The sequence below is a fragment of the Passer domesticus genome, chromosome 3 (genome assembly GCF_036417665.1).
Source record: "Passer domesticus isolate bPasDom1 chromosome 3, bPasDom1.hap1, whole genome shotgun sequence".
NCBI lineage: Eukaryota > Metazoa > Chordata > Aves > Passeriformes > Passeridae > Passer > Passer domesticus.
Genome location: NC_087476.1, coordinates 27,740,448 through 27,766,622, shown reverse-complemented (window position 1 = coordinate 27,766,622; position 26,175 = coordinate 27,740,448). Strand labels below are relative to the sequence as shown.

The 26,175-nt window shown below is 33.4% G+C and overlaps 1 protein-coding gene across 22 annotated transcripts in view; it reads right to left on the bottom strand.

Annotated features, from left to right (window-relative positions):
• LOC135296223 (uncharacterized) overlaps positions 1-26,175 on the bottom strand; it is a 59,367-nt gene that overhangs the window by 23,126 nt on the left and 10,066 nt on the right. For 6 of the 22 annotated variants that reach the window (XR_010358273.1, XR_010358274.1, XM_064412301.1 and 3 more), the window contains 2 exons: positions 25,106-25,156; positions 9,345-9,392 (listed from right to left, as the gene is read on the bottom strand). The exons of 1 other annotated variant lie outside the window; for it this stretch is intronic. Coding sequence is in view for 8 of the 21 variants with exons in the window: in XM_064412301.1 (XP_064268371.1) it covers positions 9,345-9,392; positions 25,106-25,156 (99 nt within the window). In the remaining 13 variants the exon portion in view is untranslated. Of the gene's footprint in view, positions 1-5,915; positions 5,996-9,344; positions 9,393-24,407; positions 24,929-25,105; positions 25,157-25,592; positions 25,781-26,175 lie in introns of those variants that run through there. 15 more of the 22 variants (XR_010358277.1, XR_010358276.1, XR_010358278.1 and 12 more) reach the window with 6 other exon arrangements.

Here is a 26,175-nt window from a genome sequence, read left to right as displayed (position 1 = left end):
AAGCTGGTACATCAAGATAGAAACATGGAGATCACTTGCTAGTGACAAGTCTGATAACAAACAAAGTAGACTCATATTGGGAAAAATTAATGCAAGGTGTGGCATATTAAAAATATGTGTATAATACATCACATTCTTCTGCAACCAAAGCTGAGTTATATAAAAAAATTTGGGTAGCCTCTTTGATTCAGAAAAAGAAGTTATTTTCATTTGGATGCAGGTTCAGTGTTTCTCTGTGATTCAGCTTCTGCACCAGAAAACCAGGTGGCCCCAGTCTTACATAAATAAGAGCATTATTTTTTAATAAAACATATTTTTATACATCTACATATTTCCACATGGAAATCATGTTTTCTCTAGAACTAACAAGCATGCAGTATCAGTCCTGTGAATGTGTTAGGTTCCAATAGAAAAAAAAAAGGAAATATGAATCACTACTAACTTAAAGAAATACAAGTCCTGTTAGGTTTTTATGTATTATGTAATTATATTTGCTGTCTTACTAATATATCTTCTAAAATTTAACAATTACACAGAATTACATTTGAGGGGAAAATGAGGTTAAATAACTGCCCCTGAATTTGTTGCATGATACCCATTTCATATCTCTAGAGAAATTGCATTACAAATTAAATCAAATTGTTTTCCTGTTTAAGGTAATTTTTAAGAATGAAAAGATGCAGTATATATTGCCTACTGTCATATTTCATGGAAACATATTCATGTTAGTAGATGTAAAACAATGTGGTACACTTTATATTTGGTCTTGATATATGCCTTTGATTGCATACATCATGTCATAGGCTCCTATTTACGCATGTAGGTGGTACATGTGGATAACACCTATATATGTTGTATACTCCCCAGCCAGGATTCACCTGACCTCTGTAAGGTAGATCTCTAAGACAGCTTGAATGAATTATGCCTTAGAGGTATGTATTTCTTTTTAAACAGTACACAGAAAACCTTGCTCTGTATAGATGATTGCACTCTAGATATCAAAGGTACGATACTATGAAAAAACAGATGAATCCTGCCACATGGCTACCATAATTCCTCCCCAGGGCTGTGAAACAGACTTACTTGCTAAAAAGAGATGGACTCTCATTTTAAAAGCCATCAGATATGTCTTTTATACTTCAGTGAACCACACTAAGCTTCCTTACGCTTCTATATTTAGGTAGTTTTCTTTTTTTTTTGTTGTGCTTTTTTTTTCAACAATATTCATATATTGCTAGAAGGATGGCTAGATTCCATTTGTTGTTTGTTAACTGAGCAAATAAAGTTTTATTTTAGGAGGCAAGATGTACACAGACCTGGACCTATGCCTATACATTTGCTATATGTGTATATAAAAGTAACAAAGTATATATTTTTTATAGCCACTCTGCTGAGGTTCAGTTTAGATGGCAAATTCATTTAATCTGGAAAAGAGATATTTTGACAATATCAAAAGAAGAGAGCCAGGCTCTGACAGGAAGATGACAGACAGTGGTCATAAATTGAAAGGAGAGAGGTTCAGACTGGCTTATAAAGAAGAGCTTTTCCCCTGTGAAGTCATCCCAGCACTACAGAAGGTTGTTTTTAGAGGTTGTGCTGTCTCCACTCCTGGTTTTCAAGACCCAGCAGCATAAAGCCTTGAGCAATCTGATCTGACCTCATATCTGACCCTGCTTTCTGCAGAAGGTTGAAGTAAAGATTTCTTTAGGTGCTTTCCAACCTGAATTATTCAATTATCCAACCCTATTTACATTTATTTGTTTAGCTTTACTTAAAATGGCTAAAAACTAAGAGTTTGGGGCAAAAGTTTCTAGACCCAATGCCTGAAGATAATTTTACTTCTACAAGACCTTTTTTCCCATATGTAAGGTATCTTCATGTGTTTACCAAGATTATATAGGCATATATGTTCACATAAACTGTGGTTCTCTAACAAGCTTCTTCCTTTAATAATATTTTTTTTCTAATAACATGGGAAAACAATTTGTATCTCACTTGGAAATTAAGTTGAAACAGAAGCAGTACACAGTTGTTGGAAGATACATGTTATTCAAAGTAAATAATACAGCTGACCAGAACTCTTATACCATTGTCAAGCATACCATGTGTATGTAAATAAAAAGTAATAGTAATTTTTAAAAATACATCTTTCAGATGTGAAATATTTAAATATAATTTTCTGATTAATTCAGTATGATTATTCTGAGCTATGATTTTGCATGTCTTTCTGTAAAATTATTTTCCTTTATTTATTTAGAAGGGTAGCATTGTATTTTGGAGTATTTTTTGAGAACAGATGAAAACATAATGTTACCTGGCTATTTTTTTTTTTTTTGTTATTATAGTTTTAGAAGAATGTTCTGATAGAGCCTTCAAAAAAAGTTTTCTAAAGAACAGATCTTGTAATTCATATGAATCCATTAATTCATCAGATATGTCAGAACTGCCAAAGTGAAATCTGAAAAGCCATATTTTTCAATGGTTATTTCCAGTCAAACCACCTGTTTTAGATGATTTTGCAAAATATGCATCCTCAAAAATCAATGCTGGTATACGAATCTCTTGGTATAATAACTTAAAAAGATATGAACCCAGACATTTAGGGCTCAAATTTGTCTTTCATAATGCTATTTTTAGCTTGAATTTTTTGCTTGCTTTAATTTACGCTTTAATAGCCTCATTATGTAAACTCATCTTTACAGTTCTCTAAATAGGTTTTCCCAAATATTTATTTCATATGCACACATAAATAGTTAATTTTACCTTGGTTTATATCTTCTATATCTTTTGCATTTAACAGATAGAAGCCAGTGCTTCCATTTTCACTATATTTTTCCTGAATGCTGCATGTTTTATATTTTAAAGTCCTCCATTAACTCTATTAAATTCTGTAAAAGTTTGAAAGAGTATGTTTGAAATAGACAAACTGCAAGTGATGTTATAACTCTGTAGTGTTGAGATGAATTGTCTGCTTATTGACAATTTCCTCATAAAAGCACAGGAAGCCCATCCTCTCCAAAGAAAAATTGGTTAAGAAATTGTAAAGAGCACCAGAAATAGAAGGCTTGATTCTCTATTATTTCTTTTGTTTTATAAAGGCATTTCCATAGGCTTGAAGAAAAGGCAAAAGACTACCAAAAGCAATACAGTATTATTTTCTGTTTAATTTTCCCTTCCTTGAAATGCTCAGATGTGCAGTAGATTAGAAAATCAGGCCAAAAGTTCCTAACATGTAAGCTTACAGTTTAGTGCTGCAGTTCCACAAGCAATTAAAAATCCCTGAAAAACTGCATTTTTTTTTCTTTGCATTTATTTCCAAGGGCTAACAAACATTTTTACACTAAATGGAATAATCTTCTTCTTTTATCAAATTTTGTATTACCGAGATAAACTGAACAGGTCAATACCATAGCCCTCTTACCCAACCAAATAAACACTACAGAAATGATCCTTAGCTAGTGGTGATCTATACCTAAAAGAGATTTGTCCCAGAGTGTTAGCTATCATGCTGAATCCTGGCTCAAAGATATTAAGGGAATATAAACTATGTCCCAGGGAAAAGAAGATGAAGAGCGTTTCTTCTCTCTCCTTTGATTTGTAGGCTGAGAAATTTCGTTCATTAAATTTGCATCAATACTTTTTGCTGCTGGCTGACTATCATTTGAAAATTAAGAGATCATTGGTAAAAGTATTAGGGAGAATGTAGCTTTTTGTAATAGTTTTGAAATTAAGAAATACCTAAAAATGAAAATGTTTCATATTTCCGTCTCTCGTACTTTCATTTTCTTTCTGATGTGTCTCACAATGCAACAGATGTTTTGCATAATCATTCTACAAACGATAAATACATGAAAAAATGAAACAACAAAACAGAACTTTTCTATATTTCCCCCAGTAGGCATTCTAATTGCTTTTATGAGGCACTAATTAAAATTAGCCTTTTTTGCAGCATCAGATGCATGTTTTTTGTAGATATTAGTACAGTAATGGATATCTATGCTCTTCTAAGGCCCCATTCAATTGACATTTAAAGTAGAGGCAATTTCTGTTTATGTCAACTACCATTGCCAGCCATGTGGGAAAAAAATGAGACACTTGTTATTAGGCAGAATGAGTTTGCTGCTGCTAATAATTGTGAGCTGCAGTACAGAAGACTGTTAGCCTCTTCTCAGTGAATGCAGAAAGCAATTTCTTACCAGCATTCAGCATACCAGCGTAGGAAAGATACATTATGAAAAGTAGCTGCATTGACTCTTAGCTACTGAAGACATCTGAGTCCATTGGCTTTTGGATACCAGTAGAGCAGTCACTAAGACACGCACAGTGTTTGAATATACATCTCATGTTCAGGCAGTTAGATTAATGAATTATGGAGTTTAGCTGTTTAGTCATCATCTATATGAGTGATATAATATAATAACCTAAAATACACATGGATTGAAACCCTAGGCTATTGATGGCATAAAAAGAGTTTTACTTAATGAAAATATCAGAATGGAGTTAACATTTTCTTTAATTGTTTCCTTTTGTAGATTAGGTAACAGGTTGGCACAGGTTGATTTCTAAGAAAGGAGTGTGGCCTTTATTACACAAGGAGTGGGAAATTTTTTTGCCGTGTCTTTTTGTGTCTATACTACAGATCCAATAACAATGTAGAGGTAACTAGCACTCACTTTCACAACAGTAATGTAAAGCCTGCATCATAAAACACAGTAATCATGGATAGGCTGGCTGCCCATGACCTGTATAATGTTTAATGCAGACATGCCTACGGATCTCACACAGGCTATTGGTGCTGAGAAGAATGTGGGGGAAGAAGGTAGCACACATCCTGTCCTTACTGTCAGAACAGGACAAAGATCACTGAGGAACATTTTGTACCAACAGTCTTCTGTGGGGTGTCTAACAATCAGATCACATGAAGATCTTATGGCTGCTTCTCCACAGCCTCTCTTTCTGGCTAAGTGAGCCCTGACATGTGCACAATACTTAGCGGGATAGTACAGCTTTCTCCAGATTCACATTATGTCCTGTGGGTCCAGTCCCCCAGGAATTGTAACCTAGAAAGAAATTTATATAAAAATCTTTCCCAGCATCTCATGGAAATATGGCAGGTGTTTTTAAAAGCAAGCTCACATCTTTTCCAATGTATTTTTACTAGACCTAGAGAAAATTATGAACAAAAGCACAGAAATTTACACCAGATAGTTATCAGTTTAATTCAATTACTAAAAGTTACAGTTTATCATGTTATTGTTATGTTTGGGTTATAGGTAAATTTAAAGATCAAAGTACCAATACACATGTATAAATGATGAAAACTTTGGCAGAAAGCAAGATTATGAGAAAATGAAATTGCAATTTATCAATAATAGAGGTACTGCTTTTTTTTGTAGAAGAGAGGCAGATTAATGTTTCTATTCAAGTCAGATAGGTGTTTATCTATCTTCTACATTTAGTATTTTACAAAAAACATTGCAGTGTCATTTTTTCACAGGTGTGATTTTGCTGTTAGGAGGCCCCTGGCTGCATGCCGACCCAGCAGTGCAGGGACTCAGCCCCTCTCCATGATCTGAACTGGCTGTCGCTAATTTGACACAGCATTGCTGCTTGCCCTGCTCTGGCTTTGTCCCTAGGGATGGCAGAAGGATGATAACCTCACCCACTGCAGTCACTGCCTGGCAAACCATAGTCCTGTGTGTGTAGGGAAGGCTGGGGGGTGACACATCTGAGCAAATTAGTATCTGCTAGAAAGATATTTTTTGTTTGATTTGGTTTTGGTGTAACATCTTTATGTTCTTGAGACTTGGAGCAGTACTCTGGACCATGACTGTGAGTGTCACTAAGTTGACCAGCAATATCTATTCACTATATTTTAATGAAACTATTAAAACATTAACTGGACGAACAAAAAATTCCTAGCTTCATATGTATTATTTGCACTGTTTTACACATAGAAATCTTCTTAGTGCGATCCATCCAATAAAACTGAACACTAAGAAAAAAAAAAGAAATAATTTTGGTCATTATTATGTTGTTATCATTCTAGCTATTTTCAGCATATACTTGGAGAAAATAAGAAACTCCAGAGTAGAAAAATGGTTAAGTTAAAATTCTTTATAATAGCAAAGTTCCCCAGAGGTTGTGCATTAGCAGGAGATTAATGTTGGAGTGCAAATTATCCATCATCTATCTGACTATAATATTTATTTGTGGTCTGATCAAATATTTAATCCAATATGGGCTTCATATTTATATTTTGTATATAAATAAATTATATTATTTTTCTTTTTGCCTGAGGATTTTATTATTTTTCTTTCTCCCCTTTCAGAATTTAGACAAGCAAAAAGAAACTGTAGGCAGCCAGCATCTGCAAATATATCATGGTATTGTCTGCCATAAGCAGGAGGCCTTTAGAAACAGAACATTATCTGTATTAGAAAGAGTTGACACAAGCTACTGATTCTCATTATTATTTGCAACTTTTATTACTAAATAGGAATTTCTTTCCCCGACTTGTTTGTTTGTTTATTTGTTTGTTTGTTTTCTCCAGACTGCGCCTGTATTGGTCTTGTTCTCGAGTTCTTTCAAACAGTGCTATAAGATATTCTTTTAGTGAAAATTCTATTATGAGATCATGCAAATTTTATGACTTTTTCACCACTAGAATCACTGTAACAACAATGTATTAGTAGTAAAATTGGAGAAATAAAAATTTAAAAAATAACGTAGGTCTGCCTTAAAATGAATATAGATTATCTTTCATTAACATACTGTAGTCTGGATTTCTTGGGGTGTCTGTTTTACATGCTACATATATACCTTACAGAGGATGAAAAATTATACACCACAAAAAAAACATATCAAAATATGCTTTAGTCCTAACTGTCAACAAAAGAGATGAAGCAACCTCACTGGTACAACTATCTACCACTTGGAATTTGTAAAAAGCTCACTGTGCAAAGACATTAGAATCTGAGCAGGCTCTTAGTTATTATTATTATCTTCACATTGAATATGTATTCCCATTCAGATTGAAGTTTTTCAAAGGAGATGGTAATTTATTCCCTAAATTATATTAAATTGTGTAACAGTGTTACAGTCCTGAGATAAAGGAGTGTGGTTATACTGTTACTGGAAATGAAACAAACAGCTGTTTAATGAGGGTTTGTGTTGCAGCACCTGCTTCTGAATCCTCAAAGTAAATGGAAAAATTGGGTTAATGGTTTTGTTTATCAACCACTTTCCAGTTGTTTTTGTCCACTCTGAAGATAATGAACTTCTAAGGGACTTACAGTATTGTAAGGCATGATAGCACATTTTAAAAGCATATTTTTAAAAAGCATGGAAAAAATTATTATTTGTTTGGAATTTTTAGACTTGATCAGCTCCCACGCTAAGCATTTTACTTAAAAATTATTCATCTATTCAGAATTAATATCCTTTGATAGAAGATAATAATTATTTGCAAATTACCAACTACACTACCATAAAAATAAGATACAATAAATACAATAGCAACAAAGTAATTAGTGGCTTTGTTTTAAAGCACCAAAAGCAATTGGAAACATTCACCCTGGGTTGTATAGTCCTACTTTGGGTGTTAATGAGCACCTAATATCCCTCAACTACCCCATTTCACACCATAAAATCAGAATTAGGATTACTAATAAACTGAAATTTGCAGCAAAACCTCCACAGTCTATAGTGCAAAAGTGGATCTAAGAATTTCTCACAGACGCCTGGGATGTGTTTCAAGCAGATGAGAGATATTGCTGTCATCTGTTCAGCTGGGGAGAAGGAAATACCCATTTTGTGTATCCTAATGGTTCTGCCAAAGGTCTTTTCCACTGAAGTGGGTTTTTTTCCCAGGCACAAGCTTGTTGGAAAGATCCAATGAGAGTCAAACACACAGAAGTGTACGTGGACACGTACAATTATTTTTCCTTTTATCTATTCATAATGTGGAAAAGCTGTTGCAGTTAACCAATATTTGTCAACAGTTCCAGATTCTTTTATTTTTAGGGCAATTTTTCAATTCCAGTAAATTTATTTTTAGTAGGATATAACCATTTTTTGGGAGCATCCTGTATTTTATAGACACTTTCCTTGGCTGAGTAACATCGATGATTCTCTAACTATGTAGTGTAACTGCTGATATTTGTTTGTTTTTACTGATTTTTTTTTTTTCCAAAAATTCCAATGCAAAGTTGATGCAACTATTGTAAACTGATGCGTGGCTTGCTTTAAGGAAACATTGATATCCAGAAGTGTTTTCCATTTACCTTACATCAGGCCCCAGATGGACAATTAGAAAGATTTCAAAAAAATTTGACTGATTGTTCCTTTTAATCTTAAGAGTCCCATAACATTAAGTTTGAAGAGAATATATGTGTGTCAGAAATTTCAGTCTATAATGTATGAACTCTTAAATAGATACTATTATTACAATTGTTTTATTATACATGTTTTTTCAAATGCAGAGGGGAATAATTGCCATTCTCACAGCAGAGGTATCTGATTACTTTTATAACTTCAAGGATTATAGTGGCAAGAATTATTTTCTGCACAAATATATCTGACTTAACGATGGGTGACTAATATCCATTCCAAAATAACACAATAAATTATTTATAGGAGTTAACTTTGAGCTACTGCATATAGTTGCACACCATCCACTGATTTAATTTGTAGATAAAATAAAACAACCCCCCCCGAGTTACATGGTTTGGGGTTTTTTTCCTTCTTTCAATCAGATGGTATATAATAATCTAGGATTTAAGGATATAGGCGCTTGCTGATTATTAGCTGTGTTAGGGATATTATAAGCAGTGTACTTACTGAAGCAGTCTTGCTATAATTTTGTGGTTATTGAGATTTTCTGTTTTAGTTGAAAAATATCATTAATTACATGGCCATTAGGGCCAAATAAAGAAGAAACAGAAATAACCATATAAAAAGAAAATGGCAAAAAAAGGTAAATTTATCATTTGTCCCCTTATTTCTTTTCTATTTTTCTCTTTTCCTTCCATTTTGTTTAAGGTTTTCTTCATAGCATATGGTGAGAAGACCTTATAAAAAGTTAAGGTAATCTAAAAATTTAATTTAAAATATGTTAGCTTTTTCACATTCTCTTTTGATAACTTTACCCAATTTTGTTCCTGTTTCTTTTCTCTTGAAATCTGAAATATATTCAAAATCATCTGGGAAAGCAGGTAGAATTGATCAAGTTTCATGCAACATATTTCATATTTACACTCTTAATAAAGAAAAAGCCACACAACCAACACAAATATTTTTCTTGGAAAAATATGTTTAAGTAATATATGAAATCATAAACTTACCATCTGAGAGATGAAACTGAGGAAGTGTAGTGCAAAGAACAGGAAGCTCTATACACAAAATGAAGAGAGGTAATTTTTAAAATACGGTAAATGAATACATTTACAAACTGTATTAAGTGTTTTGTTCTTTCTTTTGTAATGGTCCTCTTGCTATTTACATGGGGTGTTTTTTTGTTTGGAGTTTTTTTGTGTATAACACAGTATTATAATAAAAGCACAAACCAACTATAAAAAAGTAGATTAATATATATGCAGAACAACTATTCTTTTTATCACTTGAATGAAAGTAGTGTTGCTGATTCAGTGAAAAAAATTGTAATTATTTCAATGTAAACCTTTCAGCTGTACACTTAAAATCCAGGGGTATGCATTTCCAGCAAGGTCCCCTAAAATAGTACATTTTCCCAATAAAAAGTTGCTATTCAGTAACATCTATGGGGAAAAAAGAAAGAAAAAGCAAATGAAGCTTCACAATGTGCTGGGAATATCAGCCTATATGATCATGATTGATTGACCAATTTCCACCTTGATGAGTTCAAAAGTTTGATAACATTAGCTATTTAAAAGTCTGATGTACTCATTGAACTATTATCATCCTTTGCTGTTGTATTCACTGTACAGAACAAATGACAGTGGAAGTAACTGGAAAATCGGAGGCTCAGAAAGTTTGATTTTCCTGGGGTCACAATGTGAATGTTTTGGCCCTATTGACTTGAAGAGCCATATTTAGCTCCTTCTCCAGGTTAATCCAATTACTAGTTTGATAATCAGCCCAAAGAACAATTATTTTCAGCCATCTGCTTTTATCACATAGTGTCTGAACCTGCCTTACATGCTCTGTTGAGAACGGATGTGAAGTCACATGCATGTTTCCTTTTGTGGTACTCAGAAGCTGTGGTAATCATAGCACTTTGCAGAATAATGAATTGTGTTTGGTGCACTTGCATTTTACTGTGCCTGTCCTAGGCAAGTGTCTCAGTGTCCACATGATCTTTAGAAAGAGTCCTGAGTACTTAAATAATTTTTCTCTCCCACTTCAGCAGCTATAGGTATGGACATTAAAATAAACTGCATTGTGCTGGCCCTGAAATAAATGTGTGTAGCAGTTGGCAGATCTTTGCTTTAAATAGAGCATCATAAGAGTTTGTCAAAATACAGTGCTTCAATCAATAAGGCATTAAATCCAACAATAAAGTGGGTAGTTCTAGGAATGCATTTACTCCACTTGATTGGGCATACTACCTACTGAGTAGTAGGGTTTTTTGCATTTTCCAAACACTATCAAGAGATTGCAATCAGACTGGTACAGAGAAAAATGCTCTTCATAAGGACCATAGTACTGCTTTGTTGCCCTTCTATTTTCAGCTTATTTTGATGTCATATTTCTGTCTCCAGTTTTCTTAAAAATACTTCATCAGTAACGAAGTTCTTTTTGACTGAGGATACTGTAACATTGTAGTGGCATAAGGAAGAAAAAAAAATGTGTAAAATCATTGAGCTGAGGTAACCCTGGAGAAAGACTCAGCCTTTGAAGATGAACATAAGTGTTTTAAGAGTTAAATGACTGTATTAATACACCTGGGAAAAATATGCAAATATTAGGAAAAGTCCTAAATATCCAAAGCATGTTGAAGTCCTAGAATAATAGAATCATTTTGGCCTTTTAAGATCATCTAGTCCAACTCTTACTGTGCGCAGGAATTTCACTCATCTTTATTAAATCACTTTTATTACCTATTTGTAATTAAACAGGGAATTTTCAATTCTAGGAGAAAGAAAAAAAGGGAACATTCTCAAAACACATCATTTCTGGCCAAAGATTCAGTTACAACCGAAACCTGCCCAACCACCATCTGAAGGAAGTAACTGAACGCCGGTGCTGTGAGCAGGTGTCATCAGTTGCTACATGGGTGATGCAAGTACAGCAAAGGAAAGCAGCTGTCAGAACATGCTTTTCCACACTGCAAGATTGAAATTAGCTTTTAATTTAATGGAAATTAGCATTTTTTGTGAGCTTGATGCTTGTCTGTGGTCACTCGGACTTCCTGAAATTAGTTTTAAGTAACAGATACACTACTGAAGAATCATTGGCAACATCACTTAGTCAGCTTAATCAATGCTTTCATTTATCTTATGTTTTCTGGACAAAAGTTGCTTTTAATGGCATAGTGTAATGAATAGTCAAACACTTGAGTGATTAGTTTTAACTGTTTAATAACTGTAATCTATTCCATAAGGGAGATGAAAGCATGATAACATGACAAGAAATTAATAAATACCATCATTGAAAGTCAGCATTGCTTTGTCATTGCTTGAAATGCTCCAGATTTACTCATTTTCTTTATGTCACATGGCAATCCAAATGATTTTATATCCTGGTATTGTGACTTCAGGATGTTTCTGATACAGCAGAATGGCCTGAAATTTATACACTGGATGAGATACCCATTCCTCTGCAGTCAGACTTTTGTCATGATTTCAGGACACAAGTTTTCTCCTGAAATCTGGAAATGGCTGTCTGCTTGCTGGCTGTTAAGGCCATTGCAAACCAGCTTTAGTAAAGTATATTATGAGTATTAAAATTTAGTCCTGCAACAAACAATGTGGAGAGAAGAAACTTCCCACACCAATACCACAAACACCCAAGTAATTTCCCACTATTTCAGAAAAGCACCTTGTTCATAAGAAATATTGCTACTGAAACACACTGAAATATTATATACTCTGTTTCACTGAAGCAAGATTCAACACTGGTATTAATTTACCAGTATTCCAGCTACAGCTTTAATTCCTTCAATAAATAAATTATTAGAACTATTACTTTATGAGACAGAATACTTTGCACTATGCCTAATTCTAAAGCCTGAAGGAAGATATCTTTTTGCACACTCCTTTTCCACAGATGCTTCAAAATTAGAAAGTATTAAAAAATTTACTATCCTAATTACTGAGGAAAATTTCAATAGCTTTGTTTTAGAATTAGCCTGGTAGTCTAGTATGAAATATTTGATGTTAAAAAGCTAATAACGTCAAATTATAGGATAATTAAAAAATTTAAGCTGGCATATTTATTACGCTTAATTATTAGGGAAATTACCTTGAGTAATGCTGAAATAGAGTATTTGTGAGATATAGCTTAAAGGTATTAGTACATAATCAGGACATGGAAGCACACCTATAAACATTAAGACCTGACCAAGTTAATAAAAATACATTGGTTGAAATTTGCACTTCATCTTGCACTGCTAATTTTTTTAGCATTTTACCTTTTAAAAGTTAAATAAAGCCCAGTGATTCCAACTTCTACAGACAGGTTTGTAATGACTTTCAAATAATACTCATAAAGAGTGTTAATATGTTAATGAGTTTTTCTTCCACTGAAATAAATACTTTTAGCACCGCCTCTAAAAAGTAATTTCTACAAAGACTGAAAAGGTGACAGATTTTTTGTGTACATGAGTACTATACAGGGGATTTTTTTCCTTAAAGTTTATCTTGATGTATTTTAGTTGTCTAGGAAAAGTCACAAAATAAAATAATAATTTTTGTTACCTGTTTTTTAACAGCACAGTGATGATATAGTACAAACCCAGCATGAGTGCTACTGTTAGAAAATATATGTCGCAACAATAATGAGCATAACTTCTGTCAAAGGCAAGCACAATTTTATGTGTTTGTGAATGTCTGTTTTCATTCATCAGCAATATCTACATACAAACTCTCTCTGTGCAGCAAAAAAACCATCAAAACTAAACAAACTTACAAAATAATTATTATCTCACTCTGAGTAACTTGCAAAATAAACTTAATTTTTAAAGTAGCTGTTGAAAATGAAGTCCCAGAAAAGTAAGGAACTAATTTCTGAGGATTTGCTTCCATCTAAAGTTTTTTGTAGCTAGAATGTTTAGATTTGCCTCATCATATAATGCCATCTGAAGTCATGGAAACTCTTGTGTAATGACAGAACTTCTTATTTTTCAAGATAAATGCATGGTATTAGATTAATTATGTCAGTGACTATGTTAGTGTATATTATTATCAAGGTCCCACAATCTCTATTTTCAATATATTTCTTTTTAACAGGTGGGGGACGGGGGTTATTCATTTGATTGGTTTTTTTGTTTATTATCTCCTGCTACAACAGGAGAATTTCTCAGCTTAATCAAGCTACTCTTCCAGCAGCTAATATAATTGGATTTTTTTCAACACATTCCACACTAACCTTGCCAGTGTCTTCATTACAGGCATTGATAAACTGCATTTCAAGTTAAATAAAACTAAATTAACTAAAACCGACAACATAAAAAGAGAAATACTTCCTTAAAAGTTACCAGAAGACATATAGTTGGGTAATGTCATATAGTTTTATAGGACTTTGATTTGATTAGGTTGTCATTCAACAAGTGATCTTCAGAACTTCATTTCTAATGAAGTTTGAAAAAAGTTTGAAAGCTTTATTAGACTATTGCTGCAGTCTGCATAGTTTCCACCCCTATCAAGTTAATACAGAGGTGACTGTATAAAATTAAATTATATAGTACATTTCCTTCTTGCTCTAGGAAGTGGCACATGGGTTACTTCTGTCAACGCCTCTTTAAGAGGCAAATTGCTATATTGTGAGTCTTCTTGACATGGGAAAATTAGTAAAACTACTCAAAACTAAATGTAGCTCAATAGCTCAATTCCTCCAATGAATACAATCTACAGCATAATAAACTGAATAAAGCTATTGAACTATATTTAGCAGATGCCTTCAGGTAGAAATGTTCATCTGAAACCTGGTAGGTTTTAAAGTTTTAGGCATAAGAGTATTTACCACTGCATAAATTATAATGTATTTGTTGCATACCAACAATTTTCATGGCTATGATAGCCCAAGATGAAAGTGTGCTTCTGATGTTTTCCTATCTATTCTTCTCCCCGAGTATATTTTTTTTTATGGTAAGCTATATTACATTTGCAGCTGTTATTCATAGAAACTCCAGCTTCCATGAGGTTATTTTACATGCTTGTTTGGATGAACAAAATTCATAGTGCAACTATGTGCAGAATTTCCAAACCAAAGTTATTGTTCATTCATATCTATCCTCTCACTGCATCAAAAGAACAAAGTTGTCTCAAACTAAAATATTAAAACCATTAAACACATTTGTGGCTAGTTTTTATCATTTTCTCTACCTGGAGTCACAAATTTAAGTACACCTTTCCAAGATACTGAGATCACTGCACATTAATGACCAGCCTCTGAATTGTGAACATTTTTCAATTTAAACAAAATGAAGTGCATGCATGTGTTTAATAACATGAAGGCAGGCACAGTTCTTTCTTTTGAGGCTGTTTGCAGGCTGTCCCATATCTTACTGTCTGATTCTCTTTTTTGTCTGTTCATCATAGGATGCTGCTGAGAAAGATGCTGAATACTCACTTAGAAGAACACCTCTGTTTTTCTTTTCTTTCTTTTCTTTTCTTTTCTTTCTTTTCTTTTCTTTTCTTTTCTTTTCTTTTCTTTTCTTTTCTTTTCTTTTCTTTTCTTTTCTTTTCTTTTCTTTTCTTTTCTTTTCTTTTCTTTTCTTTTCTTTTCTTTTCTTTTCTTTTCTTTTCTTTTCTTTTCTTTTCTTTTCTTTTTTCTTCCTTTTTGTCTTTGTGTTTGGTTTGGTTTTTGGTGGTTTTTTGGTTCTTGTTGTTTTGGGGGGCTTGAATATTTGTTTGGGGGTTTTTTGTGTGCATGTGTGTGTGTGTGTACACGTATGTTTGTGGAACACCTCATCTAGAAACATTTTCTTCTTAGGCCCCATTTGGCATGACTTCTGATGAAGAAAGTAACTCCAGACAAATGGCAGATAAATTCTGAGATGCAAATCTCCTCCAGAGCCCCATGGTCTGCCTCTGACATTGGCAAATATGCTTTGTGTACAAGATCTCTGACAGCTGTCTGTGACTTTCAATAAAACTAAGCACTCTCACACACACCTTATTTTTTTACCTCTCATTAGACACAGAATGCAAAGACTTCTTCCACTTAATTCTGTACTTGTCAATAACCTTGCAAAAAAACCCAAAAAAAACCACAGGAAGGCAACAACAAATTTATAAACCATGAACTTAAGAATAAAATAACTAATTTGAGGACCAAAGGTGTTCCAAGGGGATAAACGCTTTTTTAAGCATGAACCTAAACATATATCTTTTCTAAGCATGAACCTAAACCTCTATCAACAGGTGTATGATGCAATAAAAAGAAATAAATCAAAACAAATCTCCAGTTTTGTTCTATGTTATATTTTCCCACTGTTGATTGGTTGTCAGATTTGTGGTTTCTGTAATCACTCTAAGCATGAGGTAAATGAGTTAGATGATGCAGTGACCAAGTATTTTAGTTTATTAGAATCACAACCATTTGAAGATCCATTCCAGACTTCCTGTATTCATAGCTATCATAATAATAAGGTACAGATAAATATATAGCTCTGAATAATTCAGGACGCAACTTTCTAATGGTTCCTGTTTCCCTTTTCTTAATTTTTTCTCTGCATCATTGCAATACCACTGTATATTTTCTCCTTTTTCCATTATCTCTCTCCTCTTCTATGATTACTTTCATTCTTGTTGCTTTCCCTCACTACCTTGGACTATTAAAAATATGGTAATATTTTAATATATTTTTATGTTCAGTATGATTTTATATACTCAATAAAAAAATTATCAAGCAAAACAAGATATAGACATAAATTTTGTGCACTTTCAAAAGCTCATGCTGTATAAGTGTTGTTAAGCTTTTGACTATCTCTTGTCAACTGTCTTTTCCTAGTACTAAATTGAAGCATATTTAATTTATTTCTGTACAATTCTTCTATAGTTTATTCCTTTTTTGCACAAAGTCATGATGCTTTACAGATACTTAGGATGTTTCTGTGCTAAAAGTAAATAATAAACTCAATAATAACTCAACTTAGAAATAATAAACCCATAACATAAATGATATATGAAAATATTAATGAAAAGCTAACAAATAAGTCATTGAAATAACAACAACTCGGAATCTCTCACTTAACTGGACACTAAATAGGAGGAAATAGTGAATAGGAATAGTGAGGAAAAAAGGAGCAAAAATATCCTTCGGCAGAAAATAATCTAACTTAAAATAACTGTTTAACTAATGTCGAATCTCAGACATTCCATAGAAATCTCACTAATACTAGTTATTTTTGGTGTATTAAAAAATATTACCGTTTTTATATAAAAATTTGACAGTACTACTCAACTTACTTTTCATCCATATTCTTGTACTCTTCATTCCCCTAGAGACATTTATACCTGGAAGTACAGCCTGCTTTCTATTACATATACAGTAACACTTTTAAATTCTGTCCTTGCAGATATTCAATCTGCTGCTCTAGCTCCCTTAGAACTTTATCAAGACTTCACTTCTGAGAAATTGAAACATCCAAACTAGAATTGATAGAATTGCATAGCAAGATATAAATGCCTTCCAAACATATCAGTACAACCCTTACCACAGCAGTCTCAGTTTATTATCTGCTGGAAATAAACAAGCAAAGAAAGCAATGTTTCTTATTGAGTTCCTCAAGTTTTCACTGATAATACTGTAGGAGTAAAATGCTGTGAAATGCAAGTTGTGATAAACATGGTTTTTTTATAGTTTACAATTTCACAGACAATAGCAACATTCTTCATTATTCTTAGGACCCTAGCCCACACCAGAACTACATGTGAAAAGACATATTCAAATGTTTATTGTTACAGTGTAAAAACAATCTCTAAGCATCTAGTCTTTCAACTGAGTAAATACGTAGCTTTACTAAACAATTAACCTTAATGCACAAACAAATGAGGATGAGATTTTTGTTGTTTACTTTAGTCCTTTACAAGACCTAAATTTTTGCCAAAGCGACAGAAAGATTTTAATAGAAAGCTATGACTATTCCTACACATTCCATATACATCTTCTGTGGGATTCTCATACTTAATTGATTCTGTTGTCTTTAATGATCATTGCTAATCTGTGCAATGAACACGTAGAAAATTAACATGGATGAACAATCTGTACTTCTTTCAAGTAAATTTTATGGCAGCCTGTAAGTATTTGTATGCAGATCACAAGATTACATTTTATATTGACATAATTAAGAAGAATAATTTTACTGCAGTCGTGACTGTTCCTAGGTAAAGTTAGACTTACAACACTACCATCTCTCTCTAAATAGATGTTATAGCATAAAATAATTGTCTGGCATTTATCTTTATCTTTTTTTTATACTTTCTCCTTTTAATGTCCACAGTATTAGAGCTAACTTATGCTGATAAACTTGCAGCTGAGGGAGAAAAAGACTCAGTCATAACTGACCAAAATACGGAGATATCTGACCTGGTGTTCCATTTTACCACAGCTGCTTGTTGAAGCTTTTATTCCTCCACTTGGCCAGGAAAAGACCTATTACCCTGGCACAGCCAAGGATGTTTTGTGATGGAGAGCAGCTTTACATTTCTACTGAAACTTACTTTTATAATATCATCAAAATAGTATTTTTCCACCAAAAACAATATAAAGCAGATATAAAAAATTATTTCAAATTATTTCTCTAATTCAAGAAAAAAAAAATACTCCATCTCAGCTTTGCAACACCAGATAACACATTTAACCATTTCAAATCCACGCAGGGATTGAAGTCAGGCTGTCAAACTCAGTGTAACCATTGATGCAATTTTTCACACTGACTACAGAGCTTTCATTCTGAATCAGAAAAAAATCCACATTCGTGAGAATATGTGAATTCTCATCCTGGAGGCTGACAGATCAAAAAGGTTTAAAAATGCCTCTACTGTGCACTATTTCAGAGGGTAGATGTGGCCTCAAAATTCATCTCATCAAAGTACCTAAGCAAAGGTTTAACTTTATAATGAGCCTCACTAACTTGTATAGTGCACTTACTGTTAAAAAATGGCTTAACATTGACTAACCTTAATGAACTCATGAATCAGGCCTCTAAAATGAAAGAAGGGATAATGGTAACCACACAAAATAATCAGAAATGTGGTACAATTTTGCTAGTGAGAAATATGAAACAGCTTCAGTCTATGTAATTTCTATTATTATTATGATTTTTCTTTAGGTGAGAGAGTTCATAGACAAAATAAAGGTCTATAAATTTAACTACATTAGCCAGGATATAGCTGAACAGAAGCATAGTAAAGTAGTATAAAGTAGTGTAAACAGCAATAGTATATAAGCATTCTGTTAAACAGTTATGGCATAGCTAAAGACAATGTAGGAACATTTTGCATAAGTATATGATCTGTGTGACCACCAGAGAGGCAACGAATTCAAGTAATAAAAATCAATAGAAGCATGAGATAAGCAAAAAGAAAGATTAAAAATAGGGAAGGCATTATTCATATATTCTGTATTCAAATATATAAGAAAGATGCGCTCAGACATACTGCTCCATTCAAAAACTATAAAAGCAGTATCTGGAGCAGATAAAACTTCCTCACAGACTGTTTGTGAGGGGCACAACAATACAGAAACCTCATGTATAAATCAGGAAAATCAGAGAAGAAAGAGGACAGGCTCACTTCAGATCTGACATCTTTCAGCAATGAGCTCCCTGGACCAATCTCCTGGGCTTCACAACCAACAGTCACCCAGGACTGTAGATATCAATGATAATTAAACAGTTTTGGCTCCACTGTATTTTAAGAACTTATTTAGAATACACATGCCAAAGACAAATTTTTAAAAATCCAGTATTAATACTTAATATCATGTAAGAGTAAGCCAGTTGCATAACATGTAAATGCATAATTTTAGATAAAAATAAATTATGTTTTAAATTTGTCATCACAATTGTGTCTAGATACCTGACATGTGTATCAACTCATACATATATGCATAAAAGCTTATGCAGTTCTGACAATTCTTAATACTTCATCAAACAAGTATGTGCTATGTGCTAGTAGAACAATTTTCACTTCTGGCCTACTCATCAAAGCTCACAAATTCATAAAAATAGATGGGGAGGGACAAACAATGGAAGTTATAATAAATTTAAACATTATATATTTGGAAGTGATTGTTCCAAGTAATGAAGCATTACTAAAAATGATGAAACAGAAAGACTAACTGTACTATTTAATAGTTTCTCCTTTACTTTCCCATGAGAATTACCTTGGTTTGCAACTTGAAGCTCTTACAGTTTCATTGCAAAATCAGATTTAATCCCTACTGTTTAAATTCCTCTACTAGAGCTACTAAAAGTTTGGATTTGTTTTTCTTCAAGAACTCAACATCAAAGAAAAATGTACTTAATTGTGGCTGGTTAGGTTACTACTCTTTTTTTTTTCATTTTGCAATAACAATTAAGTGTTCCATACAATATGTTAAGATTTATCTAAAAGCTACATTTTTCAGTGTCATGTGCTATTGCCAGAACTGCTATTCACAAAGCATTGACGAAAAGTACTTCTATTTAACACAGAACTAAATACACTGTCAAATCATTTCAAGTTTTAGCACAGAATGACATATCCTTTCTTTACTGAAATACCAAGTAGCAACTTATACTAAGCATTTTAACAAAGGTAGAAAATACATGTTACTTGTCAGGATTTTACAGCAAAAGGGACATATCTTCTTATGAATGCTGTAGGTGTAATGGAACACATTACTCGTGGCAGCTATTGATGACCATCACTTACCTGGAGTTTACCACTCCCACAGTAAAGCCAACAGATAAACTCTTTGAGCATTCCTAGCCCATTTAAGTGTAACCTCAAATCATTTTGTGTTAGAGTAGTCCTAACACATGAGATGGCTCATGGCAACTTGGCAGTCTTTATCTAAAACACATTCTGTTCTGTGAATTCTACAACTTCTACCACTGAATAATTGAGGTATAGTAGTATTGAACTCTTTTCTCCAAAGTGATGGTGTGATTAAGTTTTCATTCTGTTTGTAATTTCTAGCTGTGGCATTTTGACTCTAATATTTTTCCAAAGCTATCCTTGTTTTGCCTGGTTGTTTATTGACACAACACAGATAATTGGACAAGGTAATCTTATAACTCTTACTGTGTCTGCAACAGAAATCTGTTAAGACAGATTTTATTAGTACACAAACTGTACCTTTTGAATGTAATTAAAGTGCTATCCTGCTCCTCTGTACTCCATAAAGTTAGAAGCACTTAATTCTGTTCTCTGTTAGACATAGTCTTACTAAGATTTTGTTAAATACACCTTTTGTTGACTGACAAAATAGAGGGATTTTAGCTTTAAATTCAGAAACCATAAAATATGCTTTTCTGAGACAAAAATTGGTGAACAAACTTTGCTACAGGGTAAATGTTTATAAAAACACTAACCTCTATTTCAGATTCCCATGGCTTTAAATTATAAATACAGAATGACTTTATAGTCATAGAGCAAATTAAGTAATTTTATTATGTGATTCATTTCAACCTAAACAGATGTCTAAAAGAAGTTATACAAACTGCATCCTTGAAGTGCATCTTGGTATCTAAAAGAGGAAGTCTTGAGAGAGTAGAATGGTTGTAGACATCTATATTAAGTTTCTAAAATATTTTTCCTTTATTTTTTTAAAAAGAAAGGAATTTTTTTTTTTTACTTCTGTGTAAAAATCTGCAGTATGATACAGACGTTTTAAAAATCACCTATTTTAATTACCATAAGATGGAGTAAAATGGCCTATAGATTTTGTTGTATTGATTTAAATGAATTTTCCTTTGGAATTAGATTATTTTAGGGGTTTTCTTTAAGTATATCTTTTTTTTCTGTTAATTTCCTAACGAATTAAAAATGTAATGTTACAGAATGGAAAGAAAATTAATGTACTTTCAGTTTATATTAAAAAATATTTTTCAATTGAAAACTTCCAAGCTTGTAACATAAACCTATTTTTTAAATTCTTAAACATTTGTAAATAGAACAGAATCAAAATGTTGTAAAGGTTACAAATTCAATGATTTAAAAGTTAGGATGCATTAAATACATCACAGTGCATCCATTAAATGCATAAATTCATTAAAAGTTGACAAGGTACATGGTGACAACAGCGACAACAGCAGTGACTATGGTAAATTCTGGGGCAAAACACCTGAAGGAGTTAGGCAGTGGTTTCTTGGAGTCAGGGCAAGCTGAGAGAAAGCAGAAAGATCCAGCAGGGAGAGAGGCTGACATGGTAAGGGCACTGCTAAAGCAACCATAAACAGCTCCAGAGCTTCAGTGCCTCAGGTGAATCCCATTCAGTCAGTCCCATAGGCTTAGTTTACCTGCAGTTCAATAAAGCCTGTGATGATGGCAGCCTGTGGATTGGACAGGTGTACTTTTGCTGGGTTATAACTGCTGAATGGCTGGGCCTGGAAGGTGGTGGTGAATGGAGTCAGTCCAGCCCTGTTTATCATCTGTAGTGATGATCAGCATGAGGGGATCAAGAGCACCCTCACTCAGTTTGCAGATAATGAGTTGGGTTGCGTTGTTGATCTGCTTGAGGGTAGAAAGACTCTGCAGAGGGATCTGGACAGGTTGGGTTGATGGCCGCAGGCTAATTGTCTGAGGTTCAAGAAGGCAAAAGTGCCAGGTCTTGCACTAGGGTTACAACATCACCATGAAGCGTTACATGCTGCTTCATGGTGATGGGAAGGGAAGGAGTGGCAGGAAATCTGCCTGGTGAAAAGAACCTGGGGGTGTCTTTCAGCTTCCCAATAGACATGATCCAGCAGCGTGCCACATGGCCAAGAAGGCCAATGACATCCTGGCCTGTATGAAAAATAGTGTGGCCAGCAGAATCAGGGTAGGGACTGTCCCCCATCCTCAGCACTGGTGAGGCCACACCCTGAGTCCTTTTTCCAGTTCTGGGCTCCAAGGATGATGCTGAGGTGCTGGGGTGTGTCCAGAGACAGGCAGTGAGGCTGGAAAAGGGTCTAGAGAGTAAATCCTATCGGAGCGGCTGGGGATGCTGGGGTCCTTCAGCCTGGAGAAAAGGAGGCTCGGGGAAGACCACGGCACCTAGTGCTATAATCTTGTAAATGTGATGGTGTTCAGTCAGATTTTGGGCTCAGTGGTCATGCGGTCTTTTCCAACCTTAATTATTCTACTATTCTTGCCAGTTATCAAAAAAATAGTACTATGTTTTGGGGTTTATTATAAATTTGGAATATCATGATTTTACCTATTATCTAAAAACATTGTTATTTTTATGAATTTGTGGAGCCAGTGCAAATGAAACAGAGATATATTTTCTGAGGTGGCGTACTACAAAGCAAAGTTATAATTTACTAGCTAATAAGTAACTACAGTGTTCTCTATTGTACAAATCAAATTATATTTTTAAAGTAAAATAGTATTTTCAGCAGCAGCCATTCAAATCCAGTGTCATTCCAGGTTTGTGATTTTTAGCATTTTATGAACAGCTTGCATTTATTTGCATACTGGAGGAAGGATTTCAGAATGCACCCTAGAGCTTTATTAAATTTGCCAACTGGAATATTATTCCAGAGCTCTTTTATTAAAGAGCACACATTGCAGCATTTTAGGAAAGAGCTGAAGAAATCTTTAATGTTTATTAAAAAAGCAAAGAGACTCAGCATTTAAAATGAATGTAAGAAATTATTTTATGGCTGAGATTATTTCCTAAAAACCCTTTGGAAACTCAGTGCCTAGTTTTGTTTTGTTGTTGGTTTTTTGTTTTTTTTTTGCATTATGTTTGTTTATTTGGTTTGGGATTTTTTTTGTTAGTTGGTTGTTTTGGGGGTTTTGATTTATTTTTCTGTCTACTTTCTCATGTTTTAATAATGGATGTTAGCAGTTTTAATTTTGTTCACTTCTAGCAGATAGTATGACTGAAACGAATTTTTATGTTTGTATTATTAAAACTGCTTTCACACTTTTTAAAATATATCCTCTTATTTTCTTGTAATTATGGTAAATGTTGAGAAAAAATGTGTAAAAAGAGCATTGATCAAGTGTTAGCCTTATGGTCAGTCTCAAAAAGGACTTTAAAGATCTATTCTTTAAGGAAGAAGGTAAGTCCTATTTCCTACCTTCTCCACAAGAAATTAAAATTCCACATTGCCTGATCATTGCTTTTTATCTATCTTAATCTTTCAATATACTTACAAGGGGGAATTTAGTCCTCAAGAATTAGAAAAAAAAAAAAATTACTCAATTTCAAACGTCTTCTCTGAACTATTAACCTTCCCAAAGCAGACTTCCCTTGTTACCCATGAAGTAAGTAACATCTCTTCTTTTAAAGATTTGTGACTGGCGTTCAAAATGCCACAGGTAAATATTAATTTAATAGGTCTCCTTAGAGGTGTAAAAGTCTGAGAATTTTATTCCCATCCAAATTTATATTGCTGATTCTCTTCACAATAATTAGTTTTGCTTAGTTGCAAAATGCAGTAAAACTGATATGAAGTACAGATGCTCAACAATATTAAGCATCTTAGCCTACTTATGGGTATACTATGTATACTTAAGTTCTAAAGACAGAATCCTGTTTCCAAAATTATCACATTGTCTTTTCACCAAAAAAACCCAACCAACCAAAAAAACTCAAAAAAACCACCCCACATAACTTAAATAAAAATTAATTTAGCTATTAATACAGTGGATCTAAACAGGATCAAAACTATTTAGACATTGTTTGAAGTTCTAATTTAAGCTTATACAACACCTGAACTACAAATTAACAAAGATATCTAAAATACTTAAAATAACTTTCTTTTCAGACGTTTTTGGGAATAACAAATGTGAGAAACATTTCTACTTCCAGACTGAATGGTGTGAATGGCACTGTCTGAAGCTACTTAAATTCTGATTCTGTTCCATTGCTTATGTACATATATATATGTGTATATATAGTATTTCCTTATTCTACTCCCAATCTGAAATCAGGAGTCTGCTCGCAGCTAGCAAGAAAAGATGGATAGTGTTAGTATTATTCCTTGAGAATGTTAGTGCCCAAAATTCTGCATTAAAATCAGATGGTTTTGTTATTGGTACTGTAAATTGGATATCATATTCAGCTTCAGGAAATAATTCCATTTTTATTCTCCATAGAAACTTTTGACCTACAGATCACTTTGATTATTATGGATTCATAAAAATAGCTGCTAGTAGCAAGAAAAGTGACAGAACTTGAGATGTTACTTTTAGCTTGTTTCTACAAAAAAGGTTGTACATATAGTCAGACTCACTGTCACTTCCAATCTATTTTTATATTCATCTTCCAGCTGTCATTTCCACGCTTGTTGAGCATCACTGCCACACAATACTTTGCTCACAGACACTAAGGGCCAAATATCCACACAGAACAGGATTCTTATTGACTTTGGTGACAGTTGTACTCATGTAAGAAATAGTTTAGTTCTCTGTCTCTTATATTCACCAGTGCCATCAAAGAAAGTCTACCTTGTTTTGTTGTTGTTTTTCTTTTTTTTTTCATATACAGAAATACAGTACAATCAAGATGAAGCGGTGTATTTCTTCTTTTGCTTGTGCTTGCTGCATTTACCACATACTCCCCTAAAATTCCTTTTTCTTTTCACCTGTCAAAATTATCACAAATATTAACTATTTCTAATATGAAATATTGTTTGAAATATTATATGTATACATAAAGTACTGAGTTGTGTCTTCATAAAAAGTATTTTTCAAAAATTCTTATCCTCATACTTTTAAAAGTGGTACTGTATTGGGAGCCATGCAAGTTTAGTCACACTCACCTAAAAAGTCAGTGGTCAAATTGTCAGTATGGGTAGAATATGTTTCAATCACTGCAAACAGAAAATTAATTTCTTAGTTCAAATTCACTGGTAACGTATGATTTATCTTAATTTTGTATACTTGGGAATAGTCTTACTAGTCTTAATAATGTTAATAGTCCTCTTCTTTATGAAGTCAGGTAAAATAAAAAAGAACTGTGAAAAGCATATTTAATATGGTGTTATGGGCTAGATATCTTAAATTAATTTCTTCTCGTTTGTTGCATGATGGACAAGTGAATAGGGGCTTGTTTTCAAGCTGATTGAGGAACAAGAGAGTTAGCCAAGAGCTCTCATTTATCTCTGTAATGGTTTGGCCCAGAGAGGGAGGGTTTGGGAGCCTTATCTGGGGCTGGCTGCCTCTAGCAGCCTCCCTCAGAAGCAGACCATGTAGCCTCCTTCTTCCCCCTGCCAAACCTGGTCATGCAACCCCAGTATAGGTACAATAAAAGTGCTCTGTATTATTTATATTCCAGTAGTACAAAGAAAGTGGAGATGAAGATACTTCCACTTTGAGAAATTCTTCACTTTTCAAAAATGAATTGTCATTTATTTTAGAGGAAAAAGGAAGTGCAATGAAGATTCTCTTGTGGATGGCTGCCAGTAGATGAGAGTAGACAATCTTTCCAGTCAGATCTGGAATAAGGGGAAGAAATTATGGAATCCTAGCTATCTGCTGAACAGTTCAATCAACAGTTCAAGCTATCTACTCAACAGTTCTCTTCTTAAGCTGAAGAGCATCAAAGAGTAGATCCAGTACTATTATCAAATGTAAATGTGGGAATAAAAAAACCCCTTACAAAACAAAAAATTCTCTAAAAAAAAAAAGTAATAGCTGAAGATTAAAATTTGGGTTCCATATCCACATTTCTGCTTTTGTATTTTTTTTGAAAGAATAGAAATTAATGAATATGTTTTATATTATAAGATAAATATAGAGTGTAAAATATTGACAAGTGTTTCCCCTATTATTTGTGATCATATTTCTCCCACGGTTTCAAAATTCATAAAATAAGGTGTGAGACATTTTA